General features: G+C 41.1%; 1 protein-coding gene across 1 annotated transcript in view; it reads right to left on the reverse strand.

Moving 5' to 3' along the window:
* The window catches only part of FBXO28 (F-box protein 28), a 34,077-nt gene extending 28,933 nt beyond the window's left edge, over positions 1-5,144 (reverse strand). Inside the window, exon 1 of the mRNA XM_009894334.1 lies at positions 5,024-5,144. Coding sequence (XP_009892636.1) covers positions 5,024-5,144 — 121 coding nt within the window. The remainder of the gene's footprint in view (positions 1-5,023) is intronic.
* Between the last annotated feature and the right edge of the window lie 7,243 nt (positions 5,145-12,387).

Here is a 12,387-nt window from a genome sequence, read left to right on the forward strand (position 1 = left end):
CCTCTTGCACTTCTTTTACAGACCGTGACCTGTCATGCACAATAGGAGATATTGCCTTGGGGTTCCCAGAGTATTTTTTTTCCTTCTCATATTATTACAGCAAGATATATCTTTCTTTTTTTCTGTCCCATGAATAGTTGTTCCAGGAATAGTTTTAAATACATTTAATTTCTCAGATCACTTTTTTTAATACCTTAGCCCTCCATCTGCAATTTGTGTTATATTACACTGCAGTATGTTAAGTATCTTTGTTTCTTTGTGTGGCTTTTATCAGAAATGGGGGAAGGGAAATATTACAAATTCATACCAGATCAAGCTGTAGCTGTCCCATGAATAGTTGTTCCAGGAATAGTTTTAAATACATTTAATTTCTCAGATCACTTTTTTTAATACCTTAGCCCTCCATCTGCAATTTGTGTTATATTACACTGCAGTATGTTAAGTATCTTTGTTTCTTTGTGTGGCTTTTATCAGAAATGGGGGAAGGGAAATATTACAAATTCATACCAGATCAAGCTGTAGAGGCCATGGGAATAGCTAATTATGCTGCTTCTGATCTATTCAACAGTTCAGGGTGTGAGTGCCTCGTGGGGCTCTGGCATCTACTGTTTCAAGGGCTGGCATGCAGTGCTGAAGTTTGGGATCGGTGGATAATTCACAGGATTTTTATTTTTTTTTTTCCTTTTTCTTTCTAGCATTGGCAGATGGACTCTCCACTTTATTATCGAGCAGGTCTGCTTTGTGAGATTAATTTACATGCAAGTCAGATGAACTTTAAAAGAGGCAGGTGTAAAGGTTATTTCAGCAGAATAAACTAACAGAATGGCAATATGCCTCGCATTCCTTTAAAATTATTGATTAAGAAACCGTCTTGAAAATGCTCCGTTTGTCTAGCCACTGTCCTTGTTACTAGTTTGCCTCGGGGACTCTCCTTTCTCTCCCACTGTGCATGTTATTGAGCTTGTTTAATTACGGGCATAGTTCTACCTTGCTGCTCTACAGTTTCTCTGAAGAGGGAGCTGGATAACCCCCAGGAGACTGACTCAAGCTACCACCCATGGCTTGGTGGCACAGCTGGAGGAGGACTTCTGTGTGGGCCTGCTGATAACAAAGGGACCCCCAGATCCTTTTAATCTGTGGGCTTTCCACTTCCTGTGAAGTGTAAAAAAACTTATTTAATGCTCTGGAAACTGGAAGGTGCTCCTATTCAGGAGGTAATGAGCAGATAAACTCTTCTCTCCCCTCTCAGTTTTATTATCTTTAGGCCTGGTTGCTCTCAGCTTAGTCACTTGTGAGTCAACCTAAGTCTTTTTGATCTTCAGTCCTCAAACAGTCTGATGATATTGTGTATAAAGGTCACTAGAAATCCTGGACATCGTGTGAAGTACACTTAATTATCTTAGTCACTGTTGCTTAACTGTTTTGGAGGTTTCGGGCTTTTCTGTGGAACATGAAAGACCTGAAACATTGTTTAAAATAGTGTTAGACAACTATTGCTGTAGTTTGGGATAAACGTTCATGGAGAGGAAGCTGTAAGTGAATCCGGGAAAGAACATCAGTCGTGATTCTGTTATGTTGCTGGACACGTTAAAAAGCAGAAACCAGTCTTCCGCTTGCTTTTGCTATTTGTTTTTTGTTAATCATTAATATTCTGGATCTTGCTGATGGTGTTTAGAGTTAGTCATGCGTGTGTCCTCACCAGTTGTTTCACCATAGCAATGGCATTACGTGGACGTTGAACCCAGCTGTGTATAGAGGATGAGCCCTTTGGTTTTTGTTGCTGTGGTGTGAATACCAAGAATTTTATTACTGAGGAGATAACATTGTTTCTGTACCAATTTCTTCTATGCCACAGTGATGCTTCTAGATCTTAATATGATGTGATCCTCTAATAGATGGCTGTGTGCAGTGCTGTTATTTGCATCTATTTTAAAAAGGAGGCTTAGGGGAACACCTCTTGCCCTTTTCTTGATTTTTTTAAAATCCTACTCTTACATCTGTATTTCATCCTTTTGCAAAGTAAAGCATATACGTTTTAAAACCAAACATGTACCGCAATTATCTCTTGTTCTGCCTGGTTCTCTTGACTACGAAATTGATTCGGGAAAACCTTTATCTGCAATGTACCTGGATTACAGTCACAGTGCCCAAACTCAAGCAAGAACATGGATGCTTTCACATTGCTGACTTGAAAGCTTCTGATGTTATTATTTTGAGATGCTCAATATCAGACATCTGGTCTGTAAAATACTAGCTGCTACGGATCAGAGTATTTAATAAAGAGAGTGGAAGCTGCAGGGAGGTTAAGCCACTTGTTAAAGGTCATGCAGTGAGTTCAGCCTGGGATTTGGGAGACCCGTAGAGTCAAATCAACTGGTACATTGCGGTACAGCAGGAGTACAAGTCTGTCACATCCAACGTAAGTATTAAATGATCTTGCTTAAAGTAATTACATTGCCTGCACCCCTACTTCTGTAGGGTTAACCGTGAACGGGGAGAGAATCTTGATGGCAGTTCATTCTGTTCCAGGCTTGAGAGCAGTCCCCAAAAGAGGTGCTTGTTCATAAATACTTTATGTGTCTGTAAAGTCAGTGCTCCTGTTTCACTGTTTAAGGCATATCTTGGATATAAGAAGCAGCATGTGGGTTAGTGTGTTGTTTTTTTTTTTTTCTTTTCTTGTTGTTGAATAAGTTAGATTTTCCTTGTCTTTTGATACTTTGTGGGGCGTAAGTGCTTAAGGAGCAGTTTAGGTCTAAGCTTAGATTACTAGTTTTCTCTATTGCAATAGAGTGTTAAATCCCATTGTTTCTTTAAATTGAAAGCTAAGGAAGAGTCTTGGGAATTGTGTATTTTTCTTACCTTCGATTTCCTTCTGTCCTTTAAAAGAGGAAAATCCATATTTTCTTAAATTTTCTTCAGCGGGTTCTTTTTTAATGCTGTCACTGTTACGCCATTTGAGCTCTATGCTGCATCAAACCACCTGTGTGGTATGGTACTCCAGCGGAGTCGCAGCCTGCGGGTCTGTGAACGTGTCGCAGCCTTGCAGCGTGCAAATAAGGAGCTGGAAGCCTACACGTAAGCACTGGTGTAGAGTATCCTTCTTGCGTTCTCAAGGTGTGGAGGCTTGGCCTTCTGCAAGGTGACTGTCCCCTTCTTGGGTTTCAGTAGCCACAAGGCTCTTCAGCAAGACACAGGGATCTCGCCTCCTCCCTGTTCCTTAGTTTTGCTGGACAAAGTTGAAGTTATGAAAATTGGCTGGGCTAGCAAATCACACAAATGCACAGGAAAGCTCTTACTCCTTATTCAGCTGTTTCTGTCATATCTGTGCACTTATAACTCAGTGGTAATTTCCTTGTTGCTTGAGAGTGGTGACTTGTCTGGTGTGCTTTTTTCTTTTTTTTTTTTTCTTTTAAGTGTGTCCAAATACTATTTTTTTTTTTTTTTAAACTCTGCTCTCCATCATACATAAATCAATGCTGCCCTGAATGCAGAACCTCACCCAGATCAGTATCTGGGCCATGCAGAGCCATTGATGGCTCCTGACCTGACTTCTCCAGGAAAGTGAAACCCATTCCTGCCATCTTTGGGCATCTCAGGGCTGGGAAAACCCTCTAAAGGGTGGGATTCCTAGAATGTATTTGAGGTTTTCTTGATCTCAACTGTGCTAAGACTGTGTGTGTGTCTTAACACAGTGAAGTGTTCAGGAAAAACTGACATAGTAGGGAATGCGACTGATTTCTGGCTGCAAAAGAGGGAGGGAGGTGTTGCTGAGTCATGAAAGGCAGGGTGTGTAGGGGCCAGGGAAAATACTCCAGAACTCCTTGGAGAATGCCATGAAGCCGTCTTGTGAAATACCAAAAATGACAAAGGGACTCTGCCACGGGTCATGTGTGAGCGGTGTTTCTCAAGAGCATTGCCTACTTACCGTGCTGCCCCATAGCCACATTATCAGTGACAGCCACACTGTGCCTTCCAGCCTTTTGAGAACAAGTTTTACTACAAGTGAGGGTTTGTGTGGGGAAGCTAAGAAAATGGAACTGCATGCTTCTTGTCTCTGCATCATTATTCCTATGCTATTGTACGTAGGTCTTGCCCACAAGGCCTTCCTGCAGTGTGGTTTCCCAGTGTTGCACAAAAACATTGTTATTTAGAGTGCTTCTCTTGCAAATAGCAGTTAGTAGGGTTGGGTTAGAGAAGAAGTTTTCTACCTCCAGGGAAGCAGAATGAGTGGCCAAATAGTAACAGGCTGAGGGGGACAATTTCTAGAGTTCTTGGGGCAAAAAAAGTTGAGGAGTCCAACATAGTATAAGGGTTGATTTGGTTAAACTCTACTCTGTTTAATTTATTTAAAATAGCTGTGGTGTCACCTCCGTGACCACCATTTCACATGAGACCATCTGCAAAGATCACTGTCGTGACTTTGCTGGTGACAACACGCAGAGCCACCCAGCACGCCTGCTGCCTTACTCTGATGAGCTGCTCTCCCTTCCTTCGCTTCTCAGCTGGTGTGCCTGCACGGAGCCTGGTATTGCCTAGAAAGAGCTCTGGGGAGTGAGCGGCGCTTAAATAAAACCTGTCAGACAGTGATCAGCTGTACAATCTGCCACCCTCCTGCAGCTTCTGTTGTAGTAGCTGAATGTTTTCTGATGAAAGTTAAAGCGTGTAGAGCTCCGCATTACAGGAGCAAAGGTTAGATCAAGCGGGGTGTGTGGTGGGCGCATGGTCTGAGTGATGGGGCGAGATTTCTCCTTCCCAGCTTTGCTGTACATCTGAATGTACATATCCCATTATAATGTGGTTGACGAAGACCATCTGACCATCCATCATTTCCAGTGTTGGAATAGACCCACCGGTACCTTTTAACTTGCAAAACAACAAAACCAATCCATCTGTTTTGGTGCAAAAGCTCAATGTGTCTTCTGTGCCAATAGAACGCGTGCTGCTGTGGCATAATATTCTTCAGTATCTGCACAGTTACTAATGACTTCCTGTGTGTTTGCAGCCCAGAAGCGGTAGGACAAACCCCCTTCTTTATGGCTTTGAATAACAACTTCAGCTGTTGTCAAATAGATACGATCACCAAGCATTGGCATTTCGTGCCGGTTGTCTTTTGCATTGCTGATGGCTATGTTGGTTGCCTGCATTGCCGTGCACAGGCTGCTCGCTGTCAGTGTGCTGGCAGTCATCTGGATCTGACAAGCGAAGGTCATTCTTTAAGGTACGCTTCTATTGCAACAGGAGTGTGTTCCCACCCAGAACCAATGGTGAATCGGAAAGAGCTACCCTTCTGCAAAGGTATGGTGTGACATTACACCTAATTAATTTAATAGTAGGATGCTGCTCAAATGGATGGTCTGTTCCTTTGGTTTTCATCCCCACCCGAAGCCACGTGTCTTTTGTAGCTTCCCCTTGAATTTAGTAAGCAGTTGGGTGACGGCTGGGAGGAAATGCTACCTACAGTAAAGGCAAAAAGCAACAAAAAGGCTTATATGGTGCAAGTGATTCACCATGTGGCTGCATAATCAGACATAATGGGGAGGATTTGAGAAGAGCATGGCTTGCCTTCGTCAGCTCACTATTTAGGTCAGCTAAGCTGTAACAGTCAGATGATGTCTTATGCTTTCCTTAACCTCCATGTTGTCTTGAGAGATGGTAATAGAGGGGAACATCTCCACCATCTTTGGATATTCTCACTCACTGTGAGGATTAAGTTGGACTACCACAAACATATTTATCCCAGTGAGATTGAGATGCTCATGCAGCAGGAGGCAAGTATATAGGAAGCCAAAGCTGACCTTGAAAGCAGTAAAGCGTGCAGACTGTGGTGCTATGTGGTCTGAAATTTTTGTTTTGGGTTTGTTTCTCTTTTGCTTGTCCTGAAGATAGATGGCTGAACGGCATGTTCTGGGGTTGCAGCGTAAAGGAGATGTCAACCTGTGGTGTGCTAGAATGCCCCTGAATTTCACATCATAGTAATGCACTTTAGAATATCAGACTGGTCAGCCCGTATCACAGAACAGCCCAAACAGTATGTCCCGTGACTTTCCCCACACTGGAATCGCCCACGTAGTTAAACATGTGTCATTGTTTTAGATGCCAGAAATGGTGTGTCCTCTGACCTACCTGTGCAGGTCATCAGCATTTTGGTTTGTCATAGGTCTGTTTCATGGAGGTAGGACACAGGTTTTGGCACCTATTTTCCCGGAGGGGTGACTAATGTGATCTAAGGAGTTGTATTTTCTAAAATGTTTGGCATTGAGCTCTGTGAAGTTGCTGGGATGGAGTAAAGCAGTGTTCTTTGCTTTTTTTCCGACTTGCTACGTGATTTGTGTTGCTATTAAATCACAAAGCTTCTCCTCTCTTGTTCTTTTTTCTTTTTTAAACTGTTTGAGATAGGCATTGGCTCACAAAAAAAAAAGTCCTCCTCTCTACTTCAATGCTCTGCCTCCCCCGTGGGCGCTCCCAGGAGCACGGCCCGCTGTTGCCAGTAAATAGAAAATAATACATTTGCTTGTCAGGCACTTGTTGCGTGATAAATGTGGATTTTACTTGCATGTTCTGGTGGGCTGAGGTCGAGTGCTTCCTAATGTGAGTGTTGATCATCTTTTTATTGGTGAGATTATTTTAAATTGGCTGGAAAAGAAGAAAATGAGTATTTTTAAACCCAGTAAAGAGTTGATATCTTAGCCAGTGGGCGGTGTGGTGTGGGTGGTATAGGTGCCAGTTTACTGTGATAGCCTGTTTTGTTTAGGTGTGGGTTGTGTTAAATATGCTTTCATCCCTGACACGGGTGTAACTTTGCTTTTCTCTGTGAAGGGTCCTGGCTCGTACAAAATCTTTCTTGATTACCAGGAAAAATACTAGGCTTTCTTTTCATTGTAAGAATATACATGCATCCTAAAGCACTATTTTGAGAGGTGTAATTCTCAAGTGCCCCAACAGGCAGCACTTAGTATGGCTTTTTATTGGCCTCTGGCCATCTAGGAGGCTAAGACAACAATAACACTTATTCCCAATGGGAGGAATGCAAAGCTCTAGAGCGGCAAGTGCAGCTTAGTTTCTTTTTTATTTTCCTTTATTTAGTTGTTTTTTTTTTTTTAAGTACAAAGACTGCCTCTGGGTTTGACGCAAGTACAGAAAATTGAGATGATTCAGGCTTAAGCTTGGGTTCATAACCCTGCTCATTATGCTTGGTTGTTGCCTTGGCTTTAGGCTCTTGTTAGGTGCAATGTGTGTTGCGATACTGAAGAATGGGAGGAAGAGCAGCTGTAAACCCCTGTGGTTATGTTGTGTGAGTTAGACTGTTATCCTTTCCCAGAACATAGTACCTATTGTAAGAATTACGTGGTTATCACTTTTTTATCTGCCTGAAAATTATTAATTGCTTTCTCCTTGTGTATCAAGTGTTATAACCCAGTGCTGAACACAGAAGATGAGGCAGAGTCTGCCTGCAGGGGCAAGCCTCCAAAGACCCCATTCTCCTTCGCTGACTCCAGGAGGAGGAGGAGCACGTTCCGAGTAGGACACCAACAGTACAAGTTCAGACACCGTGTGTAGGCTTGCTTTTCTGCCAGTCAGCTTGCAGCAGGTTTTGGTGAAATGTCCAACAGTGTAAAAGCCAAGGCTATAAGGAGCCACAAGGAAGGATCTGGGAAGAAAGGGGAAGAGTACTTTGAGGGGGAGCATGGGGGGGAACGTGTGGAGGAGAGGAGCTTCACAAACAGCAATGGGAAAAGGTCTGTGAACATGCTGCCATGCAGTACAATATGAAGAATGTGTTCAGGGTTTGTTTACCCTGAATTCCTGCAGTTGTTTAACTAAATTGGTGCAAATCCAGGTGTGGATTCAGGTCTGAGCAGAATGAGCTGTACATGATGTGTTGGCAAATATGAGCGCTCAGTAAAAGGCTGTGGTTTCCTACTGAAACCAATTTAGTTTATATATCTTAAAAAACAAACAAACCGGCCTATATCTTTTAGAACATTTTCTTCTATTTAATGCTGATGTTGCAATAGATACCCACAGTGCAAAAGTATAAGTGGCTTTAAAAGCCACACTTGATTTGAGACATTCTTGCCTTCAGCGATATGTGGTAGCTCAACCAAGGAGTGTGGAGTGCGTTGCTCCTGTGCTTAGCGTTCATCCAGGATAGTGAGCTTCATTTGCATAGACCTTTCTAGTGTCTGACTTATGGGGAGGACTTTTGCTCACTTCTTGTATATGAGAATGACTGAAAAAATTCTCAAGTTGAAAAATGTAACTTGGGTTCAAAGTAAAAGTCTTTGGAAAGATCTCTTCTTAATGACCTTATGTGTAGTACCCTACTAAGAGAGGGGGGATGTAGGTTAGGAGTCCTGTATTTATCAGTCCTGAGCTATGCCTGGCAGACTTTGCAAAACCAAAGTGGCTAAACCAAGATGATGATGATTTTCTGTAGGGTTTGGCAGGAAGATTGTAATTGCACCTTCCTCATTTGTAAGTCTGAACTGAAGCACTGAGTTCTGTCTTTGAGATTGCAGCCCATGAAGTAGGAGGGTTGCAAACCAACATCCATTAATTTCAGATGGTAACAAAGCTTGGCCGGAACTCAGACTGTTTTACTTGCAGCTCTTCAGATTCCCCTAATGATGATTCAGATGCATGCCTGCTAGTGGGATGTAATGTGGTGGTTGTGCTATAGCGTTTGCCCAGTTTAACTAGTGTATATCAAAAGCAGATGGCTTTCATTCTGTTCTCTCTACATTAAGGATAAAAGGGAGAAAAAAAAGGAAGGGGAAGGAAAAGCTTCCTCTTTGCTCTTTCCAGCTCTTTGTCCCCACCCCCCCGCAAAGTGCATGTAGATGTATGTTGTATTTTAAGTCCTGGAAAAAACTGACATTTTTACCAAAGGCGAAATACAAATACATGATAAACTTATCTTTAAAATAATCTGTAAAAGCAGAAACTAACATGCCTTTGAGAGTAAAGGCTCAGTCTTGTTTTCTCCTGTGATACAATTGAAAGGGAAAAGGGCTGTGCTTTATATAGATTGGGAATAATCTGAACAATCCCACGGTGCTTCCTACTGTACTCCACCTACCTTGCATCATAACTTCCTTTCTCATATTTATGGCCAAAAGCCAGTACAATATAAACGGAGTAGTGTGTGCAGCGGGTGAGACGGCAAGAACCTAACTCCTTGCATTTGGGTGGGGCTATAGGCAAATATTAAACTTTACTCTGCATTTCTGTTGAACCTTTATTGAACAGCTGAATATGAAAAGGATCGGTAATAGCAATCATCCCGTGTGTCTGTCTTCTAGTAAGTCTATTATAATCTTTGCTTACCTTAATCTTCAGGTACAATAAGTGAGCATGTTGCCTGCTGAAGGACTGTTTTAGGGTTCTGAGGGACTTGATGTGAAAGAATTGCTGAATTACTTTATTATTGAGATATACTTTGCATTAAATGGAGAGCTGTAACTCTGCACCAGCTCAGAATGCTGCTTATCAGGACAGGAAAATGTGCCGTTGGGGAGGCTGTCTTCTGTTGTTTAGAAAGTTGCATCAAGTCAGCAAAAATATCTATTTTCGCAGCTGATTTCTTCATGGCTATTTGGGAAGGTGCAGAATCAGTGTTCCCTCTAGGTAAGACGCAAGACTTCCATTTAAAACTCTTTGTTTGGCAGGATTTTATAGTTATCAGGAAAGACCCATTTGTGGTTAAAACTGTGGGTATCAGGTCTGTTGATGGAAGAGGTTATTTCTCATTTCTGTCATCTGTACTTGAAATTTGATAGTTAATCTCTTCATTCTAAAATTTTGCGTTGCTAGTTTTTTGGCTAACTAAAATTAACTTCTAAAAATATATTTTAGCTCAGGATGTAAATTACATTGTTGCAATTATTTTCTATCCCACGCAGTGTTTAAAAAAAGCTATTTCAGATACTTGTGAAATAAATTTTCTGTATTGATGTATATTGCTGCTGTGTAACTACACTGTGTAGAAAAGTCATTGAAGGGCATGCTATAAGCTCCTTTTTGGAGGCTTGTTTGTACAGCACATCAGGTGTACATGCTCTCCATGATGTAGGAAGATATATTGTCTGTGTTGAAACATTTGCAGCCTGATATAATAGGTATAACTCAGACAACAATAGAGATAATACTACTGCAAAACATTGCATTGTCAACCTTGAGTGACTTTTAATGCCTCCTTAAAAATGAGAGCTAAGAAAATCTGTTACGCAAGCTAAGACTGTTACTTAGCTGTGTTATGGAAATATAAAACCCCCCAACTCTACTATTGTGTGGTTCAAGGGTATTAGATTTCAGTCTAAAATGCAGAGAATATGGAATGTGCTACAGAATTATATTATTAGATCTTATGCAAGGTAATGAAATGAATCATGATTTCCTGAGGCAGTGTGCTTGTTTGGCTACCAAATAATGTTCTTGTCTCTGTCATTGCCGCCTTGTGTGCCTCAGTTTCCCTGCCTGTAAAGTAGGAAACTGCTTGCTTGTGTCACGACTTCCTGGTCATAAAATGCTTTGAAGATGAAAAATACTATGTGAATAGATGCCATAGTTTGTATTGGGTATTTCACGCTGTGCAGGAAGACTGCATGAAGTTAGGAATTCTGCAAATAGTGAAAACTGGGGTTAAGCCACGGATTTTTTTTTTTTTCTTTAAATAAATTCTCTACTTGGTTATAATATTTTTATAAGGGACTGAGTTTTGCCCTGAAATATTGTTGTCTGTTGTTGAAATCTTATGTTCCGAGTTAGATCTTTCACTAGAAACTGTTGCGGGGGGGAAAAGTATGTTAATCCTTTAAACTCAGGTAGTTTCAGGAATTAAGGAAGTCCTTGTATTTTAATATGCATCATGCACAACAGTAGAGTTTTCCCCTGAATAGCTGAATACTATTAGTATATTAATTAGAAAACGTGCAATTTGACAGCTTTTTAATACCTAAGATGTGTGATGCTGGTTTTATAGTAAGTAAGGAGTAAGAGAAGCCTGATCCTTACAGAAACACCATCAAAGCTGAAAAGTAAATCGAATTTATATTTTTCCCCCCTTTTAATCAATAATTGAGGTCTTCTGATCTAAGGAGAAATTGGTATGAGGTCTTTGATATGAAATGATGTCTTGTTGGATGGATAAAAGGCATGTGTTTGCTCAGGTTTGTATTCCAAACAGGTTTGGAAGCTGGATGTTTGTGTGGGGTGTTTTTTTGGGTTTTTTTGTTTGTTTGTTTGGGGTTTTTTTTAGTGCAACAAAGCAGGAGCCAAAACGTAGTGTGGTCATGGCCTAGCACTTTCAGTTGAAAATTTATTTGCAGATGTTGAGTCCTGTAATGTTGTACTTAATATCAGTGCAATTGTATGAAATGATACTGTTGATGGGCTTAGCAACAAATGGGTCACATTTGCAGACAAATGTAAGGCTATTTGGGACTGACGTGCAAAGGAGATGGATTATAAAGTGGGGTGTGACTTGCTTTAATTGATGCCCTCTTCTGTCCTCCTGTTTGGTTGCTTTTCTTGCTACATTCTCTTCCTGTTCCTGGGCGTGTTACAATCCAGACTTAGTGGCTGTATTTGGAAGTGATGCGTAAGTAATATGGGTTTGAACAAAATGATCTATTTCATGCTGAGAGGACTCAAAGCAGTAATTCATACCAATTTGGATTTTCTTAGATTTGCCTTAAGTGGCAGGCTTTTTTGAGGCGTAAAGTCCTTTATGTTTGGTAGTCTGCTTTGCCATTCAGTTGTTTTTAAGTCGTATGTTGTAGTCATTCCTTGCAAAAACTATTTCTCACTTTAGCTCATGTGTCCTTGGTCGTCCCTTTGATGCCCTTGGTGCATCCGATCGAACTGCCTCATTTGGTGGCTCCATAACTGCAAACTTTTATTTTCTAAGCTGTAGCAGAGTCAGCTGAAATCTGTGATGTGATTTTTAAAAGGAACTGCTTCAGTAGGTACACAGCACATCCCTGGTTTCTTGCAAGTATGCCACAGTATTGCAATGCTTTTACGTTTTAAAGCTTTTCAATACCTATAAACAGTGAGTATATCTTGGGAGTGGGGTGGGGAATGAAGGGGAAATCTATAGTTTAGGACTTATTTAGGGACTTGACTCCTCTTTAAAAGAGCTCAGCCGGTGTGCTGGGCATTCCTAAAACTGAAATCTTTAAAAGTCTAGGAGAGGAAAAAACCCTGATCTGAAGTTGTCAGATATTCCAGTATTTGCCTGGATGCTGTCTTTAAAAGAAGTGCAAGGTTTGACTGAGATCTGTCTTCCTCTCTTCTTTTAATCAAATCCTTCATTTATGCCTAGCTTGAAACTGAATTTTTGCATGTTGTTTTTTCTTTTTTCCCTCTATCTTAATTCCTGGATGC

Source organism: Charadrius vociferus, unplaced genomic scaffold (assembly GCF_000708025.1).
Source record: "Charadrius vociferus isolate BGI_N301 unplaced genomic scaffold, ASM70802v2 scaffold261, whole genome shotgun sequence".
Classification (NCBI taxonomy): Eukaryota; Metazoa; Chordata; class Aves; order Charadriiformes; family Charadriidae; genus Charadrius; species Charadrius vociferus.